At 32.8% G+C, this 13,694-nt stretch overlaps 1 protein-coding gene across 2 annotated transcripts; it reads left to right on the forward strand.

Moving 5' to 3' along the window:
• The first annotated feature begins 5,301 nt into the window (after positions 1 to 5,301).
• On the forward strand, positions 5,302 to 7,535 carry LOC148176575 (cytochrome P450 4C1-like). Of its 2 annotated transcripts, XR_015769900.1 has the most exons (10): positions 5,302 to 5,514; positions 5,565 to 5,759; positions 5,807 to 5,989; positions 6,039 to 6,108; positions 6,156 to 6,282; positions 6,334 to 6,531; positions 6,579 to 6,744; positions 6,795 to 6,974; positions 7,022 to 7,403; positions 7,451 to 7,535. XR_015769900.1 is itself a non-coding variant. In XM_088033957.1 (9 exons), exons 1-9 carry the CDS (start codon positions 5,343 to 5,345, stop codon positions 7,192 to 7,194), a joined length of 1,464 nt encoding a protein of 487 aa, XP_087890083.1. In that variant the 5' UTR covers positions 5,302 to 5,342; the 3' UTR covers positions 7,195 to 7,533. The 2 variants fall into 2 exon arrangements, 1 of the variants encoding a protein (XP_087890083.1); XM_088033957.1 differs by having other exon boundaries at positions 7,022 to 7,533.
• The last annotated feature ends 6,159 nt before the right edge of the window (positions 7,536 to 13,694 follow it).

Here is a 13,694-nt window from a genome sequence, read left to right on the forward strand (position 1 = left end):
TATTTATGGCCATAAATATTCAAAATTTATCAGAAAACAGAAGTTGCCAAAAAAAATTAAAAAAATATCTCATACAAATCATAACTTTTTAGCCAACTTTGATGCGAAACTATAGAGCTTTTTTAAAATGGCCACTTGTCTGAAGCAAAAATTTTTTAAGTGAAATGTCAATTATGACAGGTAAACACGCATATAATTCCCACTTTTACCAGGAATAACACTATCCCATCGCCGGTCTGCCGAATAAGAAATACCCATGGATATACTCAAGTTTATCTTTTTTACAAACTAACCACGGATTGTAAAACCCATTTACAGGGTTTATCTAAGGAATAGTGCTTGTCTCAATTTATATCTCCTTTGTAAAAGCGGCCTTAAATAGGATGATTTGAATTTCATGGCATGAAACATATCAACTTCAAATACTCTAGAATTTTCCATCGTTTTGGGGATATTAATCTCGATTTAAGTTGGTTATGCAACTTTGCCTTTCCGCCTTTCTTAGAAACTTGTCAATGATTTGACATTCACTGACATTCGTCATTTCTGACAACTTTAACATCCACTGTTTGCACTGTTCCTTGCGTTTTAGTGGTATAATAGTGACTAATTAATAGTTTTTCGCTTTTTCTCTTGTGCAAATTGTCTTTTGTAAGACAACGAGTCTAACGTTTTGAGATTTGGTAACAGTCCGAGATCTCATGATACTCAATTCTGGGTCATAAGTACATTCTTAAAATTTTAAAATTTCATGATGAGTATTCGAGATCTGTTGGTCAACTTGACCGAAGTTTCTTAATTAGCATGTTGATAATGGTAATTAGTATCTGGATAAAATTGGTTTGAAATGAAAGGTTTGTAACAACTGGACTGTTAGCAAATTAATGGTAAAACACCGAACTAGTCAGTTTGTTGATTCCTTTCCTATAATCAAGAAATAGAAACCATTTTTATGTAGCAGTAAATTTAGTAAAAACAAAGTTTTTTTTTATTTTGAAATTAGCATCATGACAACTATTTTAAATTTGTTTTTATCGTGCAGATTTGGTTAAAATATGTCTTATGGCTTATGGAAACAACTATTCTGAACCAAAATTTCAAAACTAAAATTTTTTAGCTAAAAAAATTATCGAATTAAGACGAAAAAACGGTAAAAATTCCGAAGCTACACAGAATTTCAAAATCGGTAGATATGGACATACTATCATCCGTTGGTCAGATAACCATTACACTCTCGTTGCCTAGGAAATTGGAATGGTCTTTTATTCCACCTTTAGAATAAGCTTTCGGAATTGGTTGTTAATTTTTTATTCTTTCTTAAATACTATTAAACTTAAAAAAAATTGTTTCGAAATTTACCTTTCTTGCTCTATGGGTCATGAGTTCTGGGACACTCTGATGTTCGTATATAAATACAGTGGAACTTTCTTTAAGCGGACACCAATGGGGGTCAAGATTTTGTTAGCTTAAGGAAAGTGTCCGCTTAATAGAGAGGATACAAATTTTTACGTTTTTATAATAAGAATCTGTACTTCATAAATAAAGCGAAAATTTTTCAAACCAATAATTTATTTTCAACAATAAAAAATTAATGAAAAACAAGTAGTGCATAAATCTTTTTTGTGTAAATCATTAAACATAAACATTAAACATAACAATAAAACATTAAAAAACAGAAATATAATTTAATTAAAATAGTATATTATAATACAAGTTTATAAGTAAGAAGAATTATTTTAACGTCGTAAGTGTTTAAAAGGCGGTTTAAACGAGTGTTATACGTTATTTTTTATTATACCTATCCATTTACGATCCTTTAGAAGCATTGAAAAAATGTGAATTTACACAATAAAATTACACTGGTCAACAGTGATTTTGTTGCCCTTGATGTAAGAGTGGTTTCGAATACGTCTATGCCAACCATTCACCATTTTTTTGAAATAATTACAAATTGTTTCGTTTGAATGGTTAATTAATGTACATAGAAGTTGAAAAAGAAAAAAATTATAAAACTTATGTTAAACTTTAATGAAACGCATTTCATAAGCGTCTTTTATATTTTTTATGCTCTTATTTACTGAAAATCTTGAAGCATTCCAACTTTTGTTGGTCACGTGGCGTGCACAAAAGCGAATTTTAACATGATAATGAACAGTTTATTATAATTCGTGTTCTGAAGAGCCGACTCAAAGTCTAAATTATTAAAAATATAAAATACGCCAAAATCATAAAAACCAGAGCCAATTCAGAACTTTCAATATATTCGAAAACTCTGGTCTTGAAAACATAGAAATCCGCAGAGATATTCAGGGCAACAAGTCTCGTAGAGACGGTTAGCAATTGTTTGTTTACGTTGTTAAGCACATTTTTTCATGTTTGTAAAAATCCGTTCAGAAAATAAGTGAAGATATTGAAAGGCTAGCAGCACATGCAGAACTGCGATTAATTCTGAATCTAACCGACGCCGACGTTGAGTAATATACTGGTCATGCTTTCCGACGAACTTCATACGATTATGGCAAACAGTGGTATGAGCATCGATGAGTTGAAACGTCAGGTGGGATGGAAATCTTCGAGTGTGGCTAGCGACTATATTGAAGAATCCACTTCAAACAAAATAGTTGTTTCCAAACGCATTGCTGGTGTTCTGAACACATCGGTTGCTAAATCAACTTCATCAGGAGCTATGGACGTCCAACAGAAGAATGAAAATGAAAAAGCTTCTACTAGTTATGAATTAGAAGCAACAAACAATAGTAACCAGCTTAAAGCGGCGGGCTTTGAAATTTCAAACGATAGTAATTGTAATTTTCATGTTTATTTATATTATAAATAAAAATTAGTCCTGACATTTCACTATTTCTTGTTACCTAAACAACTTTAAAGCTTTAGTGATTTAAAGACCCTTTTTTGCACGCTTTTGCGTGTTTTAATTTAGGATTATGATGCAGGTATAATAATAGTACATTATTACACGTATTTCATAAGGCGAGTATTGAAGCACGAATGAGTTTTGACCACGACGAGCGCAGCGAGGAGTGGTCAAATAGAATGAGTGCTACAAGTCGTCTTATGAAATGAGTGTAATATACTATTTTTTCTACTTTGCATTGTAAATAAATTTAAAAATTGCATTTGAAAAAAATTATTTTTGATTAGGGATTTTTGACAAGTTAGGTTGGTGACAAAAGAGGTAATGACATTTGTCTAACAAAATTTCAATTCAAATAATTACTGACGTTTTCTGTAAGCAACTTTTGATTCGTTTTCTGTTGTTTATTTTTAAAAACCTCACCTTCAATTTAATTTGACTTACATTAGTGTTAATTGCTCTTTAAAATGTGTTTATTCAAATCGCAATTTACCCTACAATTAATTTAATTAGAATTTTCTTATGTACCTTTGCATTTACTTCATTATCGTCACAATGACAACAACTTTTCATTACACAAGAAAGCAATAATTACATGTATTTGAAAACACGAAAGAAAATACTTGCGTCACTGAGATAATTTTAAAAAGAGATTCACGTCATTAAGTAAAAAGAAGTTTGCAAATTGTTTTTCTTAATTTCTTGGAAAATACGATATGTAATACTGATTAAAATTACAAAGTTAAAAAATAATTTTTATAGCCAAAAAAAGATTTTTCAAACGTTTTATCTACGATTAATTGTCACAATGGCAAAATTAATAAAATTTGACAGATTATTTGTCTAAGAAAAAATCAGTTTCTTACATTTTTATTAATTGCGGCAAGTTCTGGAAATTCTTGATTATTATAATTTTTTATTCTTGAAAAAACTTTAATATTCAGCATATTTAATGAAGGACGGTCCAATATAAGTGGACGGAGTATTATGCTCGTACAAATTAAAATGTTACCGCCGTATTTTATAAGCGCACCTGTACATGATGAACATAGTTTAATTATTTAACGATTCTACTATACAGGGGGCTGAAAATTTATATGGTTAAAACACTCAATCTAGGCTCTAAAATCGTATTAATTTTAAAGATAAAAAGTCAAAATTAAAAAATCTACAATCTTGATCTTGCTCGCTTCTAACTTAATTACTTGTTGACCTACATTTAAAATTCGTACATTTTTAGATTTTGCGTAAAATTCTGCATAAAAACGGTACTAATAACTTAAATGTGCTCCGCAAATAAGCGAGATTTCGGTCGAAACAAATTTTCAGCCATAATTTTTTCGACAAGATTGTATTTTGAATCCGTAACATCAAATACGATTTTTATAAAAAAAAGGGGGAAAAACGATGACACTAACCGCATGTTTGTATCCTAGTTTCGGAGATGTCGAGCACTAAATATTCTGGAGTTTCAAAATGTTTGCGCTCTTTCAAATACTTAAAACTTCAATCTTTTCTATTTCTGTTATTTGTTAACGTACGTCAAAAATTAGCACAAATAAATGGAGTTTACTTTACAAATAAACAACATATTGACCAAATTAAGTTTTCAGAAGGGTCTTTCCAAGGTCATTTTATAATGACATTTTTGGGTGCCACACTCTTGAGTTATGCTACAATCGAAAAAGCAGCTTAAGATAAATATATGAACTGGTCAAATCTCAAATTGGCAGAAAAGTAGTTTAGGAATGACAATAAAAAAATCAAAAATTTAAAAATCTTTTGAGTCAGAATTTTTTTTTGAAACAAACAAATTTTGAATTTTTAATATCTGAAAGCATATTCTTAACAACATAAACGCGAGAGAAACGATGCCATAAACTGCATTTTTTATGTATATTGGTGACGTATCTATCCGCAAACCAAATCTCAGATCAGTAAAACAAGCTATTTAACAAAAATTCAAATTTTTTCATCGTTAAACCAAAATTTGTTTTAATTTGCTTGAACTTTTGGATATCTGAAAACAAATCCTAAGCAGGAAAAGCTCAAGAAAAATGATGGCGAAAACGGCATTCTTCTATCTGTCTTAATTTCAGAGATATGAACCATTTCGGAGTTAATAATTCGTGAAATTCTGCGTGAAATGAGTACCAAAAAATAAACAAGATTTTAAGATGAGATATTTCTAACATTATTTATTATATTGGAATAAACTTTTAAAAAGTTAATAATGGCGAAAAATTACATTTATTAGTCGTCGCGACGCCAAACTATTCATGATAAGAAAATCCGTTTTTGCCCGTCAAATTCCGCACCAAATCCTCGCGCATATAAATCCGCTCTCTACCAATTCCATAAGCTAAATAGCAACAAGAAATCCTCATTTCCCTCTTTTCCAACTTGCTGCAGAATATAAATATCATTTTCCCACTTTCCCGTTTTATCCGAACAACATCGCCGCTTTAAAATGCCAGAAATCAATTCTATTTTCTCGTGGTTCCTCATCATTTCGTGTCTTCTTCTTATTGCAAAAATCCTCTGGAAACGTCGATGGCTCTATTACTATTCCTGGCTTTTACCAGGTCCCTTTTCATTACCTTTGATTGGGAGTCCCGTCCTACTCTCAGCCGGACAAAAAGGTAAAAAGGTAAAGTTCTTAAAGTCTTTCTTAAACATTCTCATTTTCCAGGAGCTGTCGAAATGGGACTAAAACTCTTCGAAACTTACCCTTCAGTCTTTAGAGTATGGACTGGCCCGCAAATGTTCATCATCACTTCAAAAGTTAACGACGTGGAGTACATTTTGGCCAATTCTCTTCATAAAGAAAATATTTTAGTTTACACGTTTTTAGACGATGTCTTCACGTCGATTTTTACAACGAGCTGTAAAGTATGAGCGATTTTTTAAATTGGTCGTGACGGTAAATTTTAGTACACAAGTGGCAGCCGCGAAGGAAGAATTTGAATCGAAGTTTCAACCAAAAAGTGTTAAATTCGTACTTTGATGTCCAAGTCAAATTGGGGAATAGAATGGCGAAAAAGTTGGAGCTCCACTGCGGAAAAACGAAGGATTTACTTCCGGAGATCTGGACCACCACGCTCGATGTCATTTTTGGTAAATTTCCCAAAGTTGGAGTTGAGTTTAGTTGGTTTTTCTTACTTAGAAACGATTGGGGCGGTTGATGTGACAACTCTACCGGAGAAAAATTCAAGGTTTATACCAATGCTTATCAGGTACAGTTGTAAAAAAATTAGAATACTGTACATGTGATTTGTTTTAGCTACGAAGAGAGTTTTATTGAGCGAACACTCAACCCTCTGTATTATCTCAACTGGATTTGGAAACTTAGTTCAAAGTACAAAGATTTGAGAATCTCCAAAGAAATGTACATCCGTCAGATAAGAGAAGTATGTTCTTCAAAGAAGAATCCTCAGTCTTTAGTTATGTTCTCTTTGTAGACAATTCCGCAGAAGAATTCTCCTCTAAGATCAGATCTCGCTGAAGAAAATGATTTTATTAGCCGCGCTGTTAAAGACGACTATCCAACAACCGAACTGGAGGAAGAAATTGCGTTTCTTTTTCTTGCAGGAAGTGAAACTTCGGCGATTATCATCGGAAGTGTTCTTCTAGCACTAAGCATCCATCCTGAAGTTCAAGTAAAAGAATCCTTTTTGGTCTCATTCACTTCTGTTTTTGCTTCCAGACGAAACTGTACGAAGAAGTGAAGACTCTTTTGGCCGACGACAACGAACTGACTCTTGAGGACCTCTCCAAGTTAGACTACTTGGAACGTGTGATTAAAGAAGCAATGAGACTTCTTCCTCCAGTTCCAATAGTAGCACGCTACATCGATAAAACCGTCGAAATAGGTTTTAGAGCGGTTCTTTGATCTACTGATACGAAATTCGCACTATTTTAGACGGTCAAGTTTACCCAGAAGGATGTGGAGTTGTCGTTCCAATCAGACTGATTCACAGAAAGCCGGAGTACTGGTCTGATCCTTTAAAGTTTGATCCCGACAGGTTTTTACCAGAAGAAGTTAAGAAGAGGCCTCGATGTGCTTATTTGCCGTTTAGTTTCGGTCCTAGGAACTGCATTGGTAATATTACAGTGTTGTTGAAATGTGGACTGAAAAAGTGATTGCAGGTATAAAATATGGAATGATGAGTACTAAGATTCTGTTGGCAAAAATTATAAAGAATTTTGAGGTTCTTCCAGGGGAGTACAAGTCGTTTGCTGAAATTGAGACGGTTTTTCATCTTAATGTCAATCATATAATAATAATAATAAATAATCATAATAACAGTGGAAACACGTGAGTATTTTATTTTTGATTGGTTATCGCGGTCACGTGGTAATCTCCGCCATTTTGGAGCAAAGTGTGTTTGTTTACATCGAATTCCCGTATTTACTTTTGTTTTCAAAGTTATTTATTGTTTGTTACACTTTAAAGTGAGTGAAATTTGTACATTTTAACACTTTTTTATTATTTGCGCATGGACAAACCTATCAAGTTGGCTGAAAGACGGTAGTATAAAAATTGAGGTTATGTGTTACAAACATCGTTTGATTTAGGTGTAATAGCGGTACGAAATGCCGGGATGCGCTGCACTTGGATGCACCAATTCAGCCAAAAAAGGATTGTTCAGAAGCCTAAAAATGGGGCTGAGGTGTTATTGAAAAAAAGATGAGCTCAGTGAAAATTGTCAACTTAAATTTAGTAAACATTATCGCAAAACTATTTTTGTTATATTCATCTTTTCTTTAGGCTCGTTTATTGCATTGATTTATTTATTCTTTTTTTTGTTTTTTTTAATTTTTATTTTTATGGTTATTTTAGTTTTTTTGTACCCTAGTTTTTATACAAAGTCAGAGTCTTTGTTACAAAATGTGACCCCGATTTCATTTTTTGAACGGAAATAAAATATAACCAGTGCAGAGAACTTCAGGGAGAACTAAAAAACCAAGAATAAAAAATTTACCTAAAATTCGTAACTTTGTTAATTTTAGTGTTATAACAGTCAAAAGGAAATACTTTTAAGTCTTTTATTGACTCTACTAAAAGTCCCCTCCTTCAACTCTCCTGCATCTCCAACTGCGAACAATTCGTCTTCGAACTCATCACACACGGAGCTGATATCCATCTAACTGACCACATTGACTCCTCATTCCTTACATCTTAGCTGCGCGAGAAAACAGTCATCAATCTGAAAACAGTACAGCTACTTTTGGAGAGAGACGTTGACGTGAATGGACAAGACCGTCGCGGATTGACTCCTCTGTACATCGCGTGCGTTCTAAACAACATCGACTTGTTGAACTTTGGGGCTCATCCTAACATTCCTTCATACCAAGGACTCCCTCCGGCTAATATGGTGGATCCAGAGACTTCCGAAAACAAGCTCCTACTGGAAATTCTTTGTTTGTATTTTTTTGATGACGACTGTTTGATTTTGCTACCGACATTGGCTGCAGCGATGTGGAGAGAGGACTCTCCTCTCTTTACCGTCATCGTCAATCGATCGCTGAAGATAATCTGTGACGACGACGGCACTGACCACTTCTGTCGGTCCTTCTACGATATTAAAGCAAAGTGTTTGTTGAAAAGTTCAAAGACACTCCCTAAAGTTGATACACAGCGTGAATTTGCCATACGTCGTTGTCAACTAGAACAACCTTAGGTCGATGGTTTGGCTGCATTACCATCCAGAACTCGATGTTGAGGACTGTCCTGACAGCTACAACTTGCATCAGTTGCTGAGCTATTTCAACTCGGATAAAGTGAAAAAAACTGTGAAAACTTACGAAATTGTAGAGAAGACAACTGTGCGATCTCTTGTTGAAATAAGCAGAAATGCCGCGAAGAATATACAAGGCGTTTGAGTCAGCTAGAGCGTTCACACGTATAAAAATGTCGTTAACAGACGTTAATTAAATTTTTTGACTTTTTATGCAGAATAAAAACCTGCATTACCGACATTTGACATTTAGATAACGTGCAACGCCGCCAATTTTTGGATATTGAACTAGATTCCTGGCACCGAGTTCTCATACTTTGAGTTGACAGACCCTGGGGTTGAGATGTTTCAATTATAAACGATTGACAAGAATCTTATTACTATGGTAATACCAACAGTAACAAGATTTACTTTAAAAATTTCATTATTCTGCATATTTGCGGAAACACTGATTTCACCCCATGGACGCCACATTTTGTATTTAAAGTTAGTCAAGATAGCTATGTTCAAGAAAAACTAAACTCTGATCTGTTCAAGAACAAATCAACTAACTAAGTAAAGTTGTAACGCAAAGATACGAAAATGTAAAAGTTTAGTGAGGGGTAGCACCCCGAAGTAATTTGAATGTAACGAGCATTTCCACTACTGATTCAACTTTCACTCCCTAGTATTTTTTTAAATGACATTTAACGATCCCTAATTATCTACTTTGGGTTTATGTATGTACACTCAGCAGCAAATGTATTGAGCTTATGGGCGGAATGGGTCGTAACGAGGTGCAGTAAACTCTCAGCGGGTGGTGTCCGTAATCTGCACCCTCATAAATCAAATTTGCGGGGCCGAAGAAATTTCGAAGCTTTGTTGTTGAAAAACTGACCAGGGATATTTGTGAGGTTTTAATTTACACAGTCGTGAATTCATGAACGACGAATTTCGCAATTTCGACCGGCAAGCTTTTATTGCTAAAATCTCAGGATTTAGTTTTGTTTTTCTAAGGTGGATAAAAGGTGGAATGTAATGATTGATGAATCAATGTAAATAAAAAAGTCACAAGTTAAAGGAAACAAACAAAAAAATTAAACTTTATTGTAAGCAAAAAGTTAATAAAACAAATTAAAAAAAGGCTTAAATATGGATAAAAAAAAACTTAAGTAAAAGAAACAAAAAAAATTAAACTTTATTGTAAGCAAAAATTAAATAAAACAAACTAAAATAAGGCTTCTAGGTTATTTTGCCTCCTGGCAATCCACCTCTTCACCTCTTCAACGTCGTTTCCTAGAAATAAAAAAAATTAATATTGAAATGGAAAAAGTGAATAAATTAAAATATGTTTATTATTATTAAACTTACCGATAGATTGAATCTTTCCGATATTTTACCCGCCCGCTCGGCAACCGAGAATAAAACCCTTGGTTTCCAACGTCGAGTTCTTTTGCTCTAGCAAACGTGGTATCTTGGAGAAAATTGGCAAATTAATTTTCCCAAATATTTACCGCATAGTTATAGGGGTAGAAGATAATCCGATAGGTATGTGGTCAGTTGAAGTGAAAATGCGTGGTATTTGCACTCAAAAACGTAAATTTTTAAACAATTTTTTAAATTTTTATAAATTATGATTTCAAAATCCCAAGAAAATATAACCAAAATACTTTCAAATATAGTTTGCTACGTAAAAATTAAGATATAAAGATACCACAACCTCGTGCAGTTTCAGCACTTTTTTTTCATTTGATTGCTGAGCTAAATTGGCAGAGAATGCATTTAACACGTCAAAGTAGACAATAATAAAACTATAAAGATAAAAAAAGAGTTACTTCACTTGTATGAATTGTTAGGTAGAGGAATTTTATAGTAAGTTAATAATTTACGGTAAATTTGATAACAAGATAACAGTTGGAACTGCATGAGATTAATATGATTGAATATGTTGAGAAATGTATAAAAACTTTTACTACAAAAAATTTACTGTACCGACATAATTTTGAAAACTACCTTCATAAAACAGCGTTTTTTTCTCAAACTTTTAACATGATTTGTAGGTTTAGAATAAAAACAGAAATTTTTATTCAGTTATGTCATAAAGAATTTAAATTACCGAGTGTTTTCTCAAAAACTCCAAAATTAATAAATATTTTAATTCTTAGGTGTCACGACGCCAAACTAACACTGATAAAAAACTAATTTTTGCATCCGATTTTGGAATATGATCAACGTAAGCGTATGCAAATTTGCAAAATTTTTATCTTTTAAATTAAACACGATTTTGGAGTGTTTATCACTGTTGCAGAAACCCAGTTTAAAAATTTGCCAAATAGCGGCATTCGGTAACAGTCAAAGTAAAGTCATTAGGTTGGGTTAAACACTGATAATCCAATTTCCACTAAACGGATCAACTGTAATCCTTCTTAAAAATTTCAGGATAATTTTTGACAAAAAATTTCAAATGTACTTATTCGATCTTGACTTTTTAATAATTTCTTATTAACATTTATAAACACCCCCAAGTTCGTGTTTAATTTAGAAGATAAAAATTTGCAAATTTGCATACGTTACGGTTGATCAAGCTCCAGAATCGGATGCAAAAATTTGTTTTTTACTAGTGTTAGTTTGGCGCCACCTAAGAATTGGAATATTTATCGATTTTTGAGTTTTTGAGAAAACACTCGCTAATTAAAATTCTCTATATGCAAATCATGTTTAAAATTTGAGAAGAAAAAACGCTGTTTTATCAAAGTATTTCAAAATCATGCCGGTACATTAAATTTTTTATAGTACAATTTTTTATACATTTCTGAACATTATCATATTATCGAAAATGCAATTTTGGCACGATCGGGCATTTTTGCATATTTACGAGGGTTGCTAGGAAGGCAGTAGAATAAATTTACCGACGACTGATCGGTAACTATTTTTGTTTGTCATGGGCGGTAAATGCAAGGCTAAGTTGATTAAGAAATTATTGTATATTTGTATTAATGTTGAAAGTACAATTATTATAAACAACAGGGACGTTACTTGTATTACAATTAGTATTACTTAAACAATAAGCACTAGAAGTAGAAGGTACCGTAAGGAGTGAAGAAACATTTGTTGAAATATCAACAGAATTTGATGTGCTTTGGGGAACTTCTCTGATGTTCTTATAGCTCTCGTCGTGCAAAATTTTTTCGGCACATTCGATTTTGTTTTGTAGAGAATCCTCAACATATGATTCTGCAATCTTCGTCGATTGCCATCCTCCGTGACTTTTTAGTCCTAAAACCTCTGTGCCTTTATTAGCTAGAAGTGTTGCCGAGCTTCGTCGAAATGCATGACCAGTGTAAAGAAAAGAATCTTTCAGATTTAAATATTTTGCAACTTTTGATGGCCAACTACCAATGGTATTTCTTCCAACAACTTGATTGTGGCACTTTCCGTTGGAGAATTTCATGAAGAATCTGTCACAAGCACCATTCTTTGAGCGAAGACGAGCATATTTACGATAAATTTCAAGATAGTCGATTATTTCATCTTTACTATTGGTAACTGTAAAGTATCTTGAAGTGTTTGTCTTAGTGAAAGGTATTTTAACTATAATTAACAATCCTTGATCTTCTATAACTCCGTAACTCTTATGTTGTAAAGCTCTTCTCGTCTACTAGCACCCGCAATCCCAAAAATCATGGCGACCTAATAAAACAAATTATTTAAAAATAGATATTTAATAATGAAATCACAACTAACCTTTAGAATTAAATATTCGTTATCTGGTGCTTCAGTCAAAAATTTTAAAAGATCTAGTGAAGATTTTCGATTTTTTTGGTTTCCACCCTGATGTCTTTCTCTTAAGAAAGGCAATTAATGTCGCATACTTCGAAATATCGATAGAATTATTGAGGAAAATCGTACATTTCAACATCGAATATTCCGACCATAAACTGCCTGGAGATTTTAGCTTTTCGTTGCGATAAACGAAATAGGCCAGCAGCTCTTTTTCATTAAACTCATTTAGCTTCTTTTTGATGCACCACTGCTTGAAGTTATCGTAAATATTTTGATAACGATCTTTTGACTTTTCTGGGATCACCGCACTGCAACCAATCTTCCATGCAGCTTCTAATCAATGTTTTCGTTGTTTTCACTTTCACTTTCACTCATTATTGATGCAGGAGATAATATAATTAGATTTTTTGAAGCAAACGACACCGAAACCAGCAAAAATTTAATATGGCGGAGCTTGTTTGAAATCAAAATTGTATATCCATAACAACGAATCAAAGGCAACTTTTAAAAGCTGCAATGCCATTTTTTTTCACCAATTTTATTATTTAAAACAATGCAAATTAATGCCCTCGTGCAAAAAACGTCGGACAAGGAGGCATAAGAGTCAATCTCAAATTTTTGTCAAAAATGAGTTAAATAACGTTATTTATTATAGTAGCCAGCTTTTACCATGGCGTACCTGACTTTTAGAGTCGAATATTATCTTATTGCACTCATAATGTGGAGGGTGTATTCAGGCTATTGTGTCCGAAAATTGAAATTTACGACATCTTCAAGTAGGTAGAAAAATGTGGACCCGTGCCGCTTCCAGGTATTAGCGCGGGGGCTCAAGATGATTATTGATCCCCTTCATCGTGTTTTTTTAATGACGTTGATAAGCTTTTAATTTTTGTTTATTAATTTAAATTTTAAACAAGATAAAAAAATCGAGGGCTATCAAGTTTTCAAAATTTTACAATAAGATCGAAAAAATTAGCATCATTTTAATGTTGGAACGTGTATTTTACATAATTATAAAGAATTTTTTAATCACTTTTTGACATGGCAATGTAAAGCAACTTTTATTGTCATTGTGACTGACATACAAAGTAAATTTCTGACACTTGCTGTGCCGTTTATAAATTTTAAGGTTATATATAAAGACAAAGGACAGTTTACAATTTTTAAACATCAATCAATTTGATGTGGGAAATTTTAATTTCGCGATAGTAATTCAAAATTTAATATCAACAAGATGTCTCTGAATTTGCGAAATAAATTATAAACATTCGTTTCCTTCTCATTGTTTTTTCCCAGAACGGTACCATTTGCACTCGTAT

Source organism: Gnatocerus cornutus, chromosome 4 (genome assembly GCF_029298725.1).
Source record: "Gnatocerus cornutus isolate USDA-ARS CGAHR chromosome 4, icGnaCorn1.1, whole genome shotgun sequence".
NCBI classification, from domain to species: Eukaryota; Metazoa; Arthropoda; class Insecta; order Coleoptera; family Tenebrionidae; genus Gnatocerus; species Gnatocerus cornutus.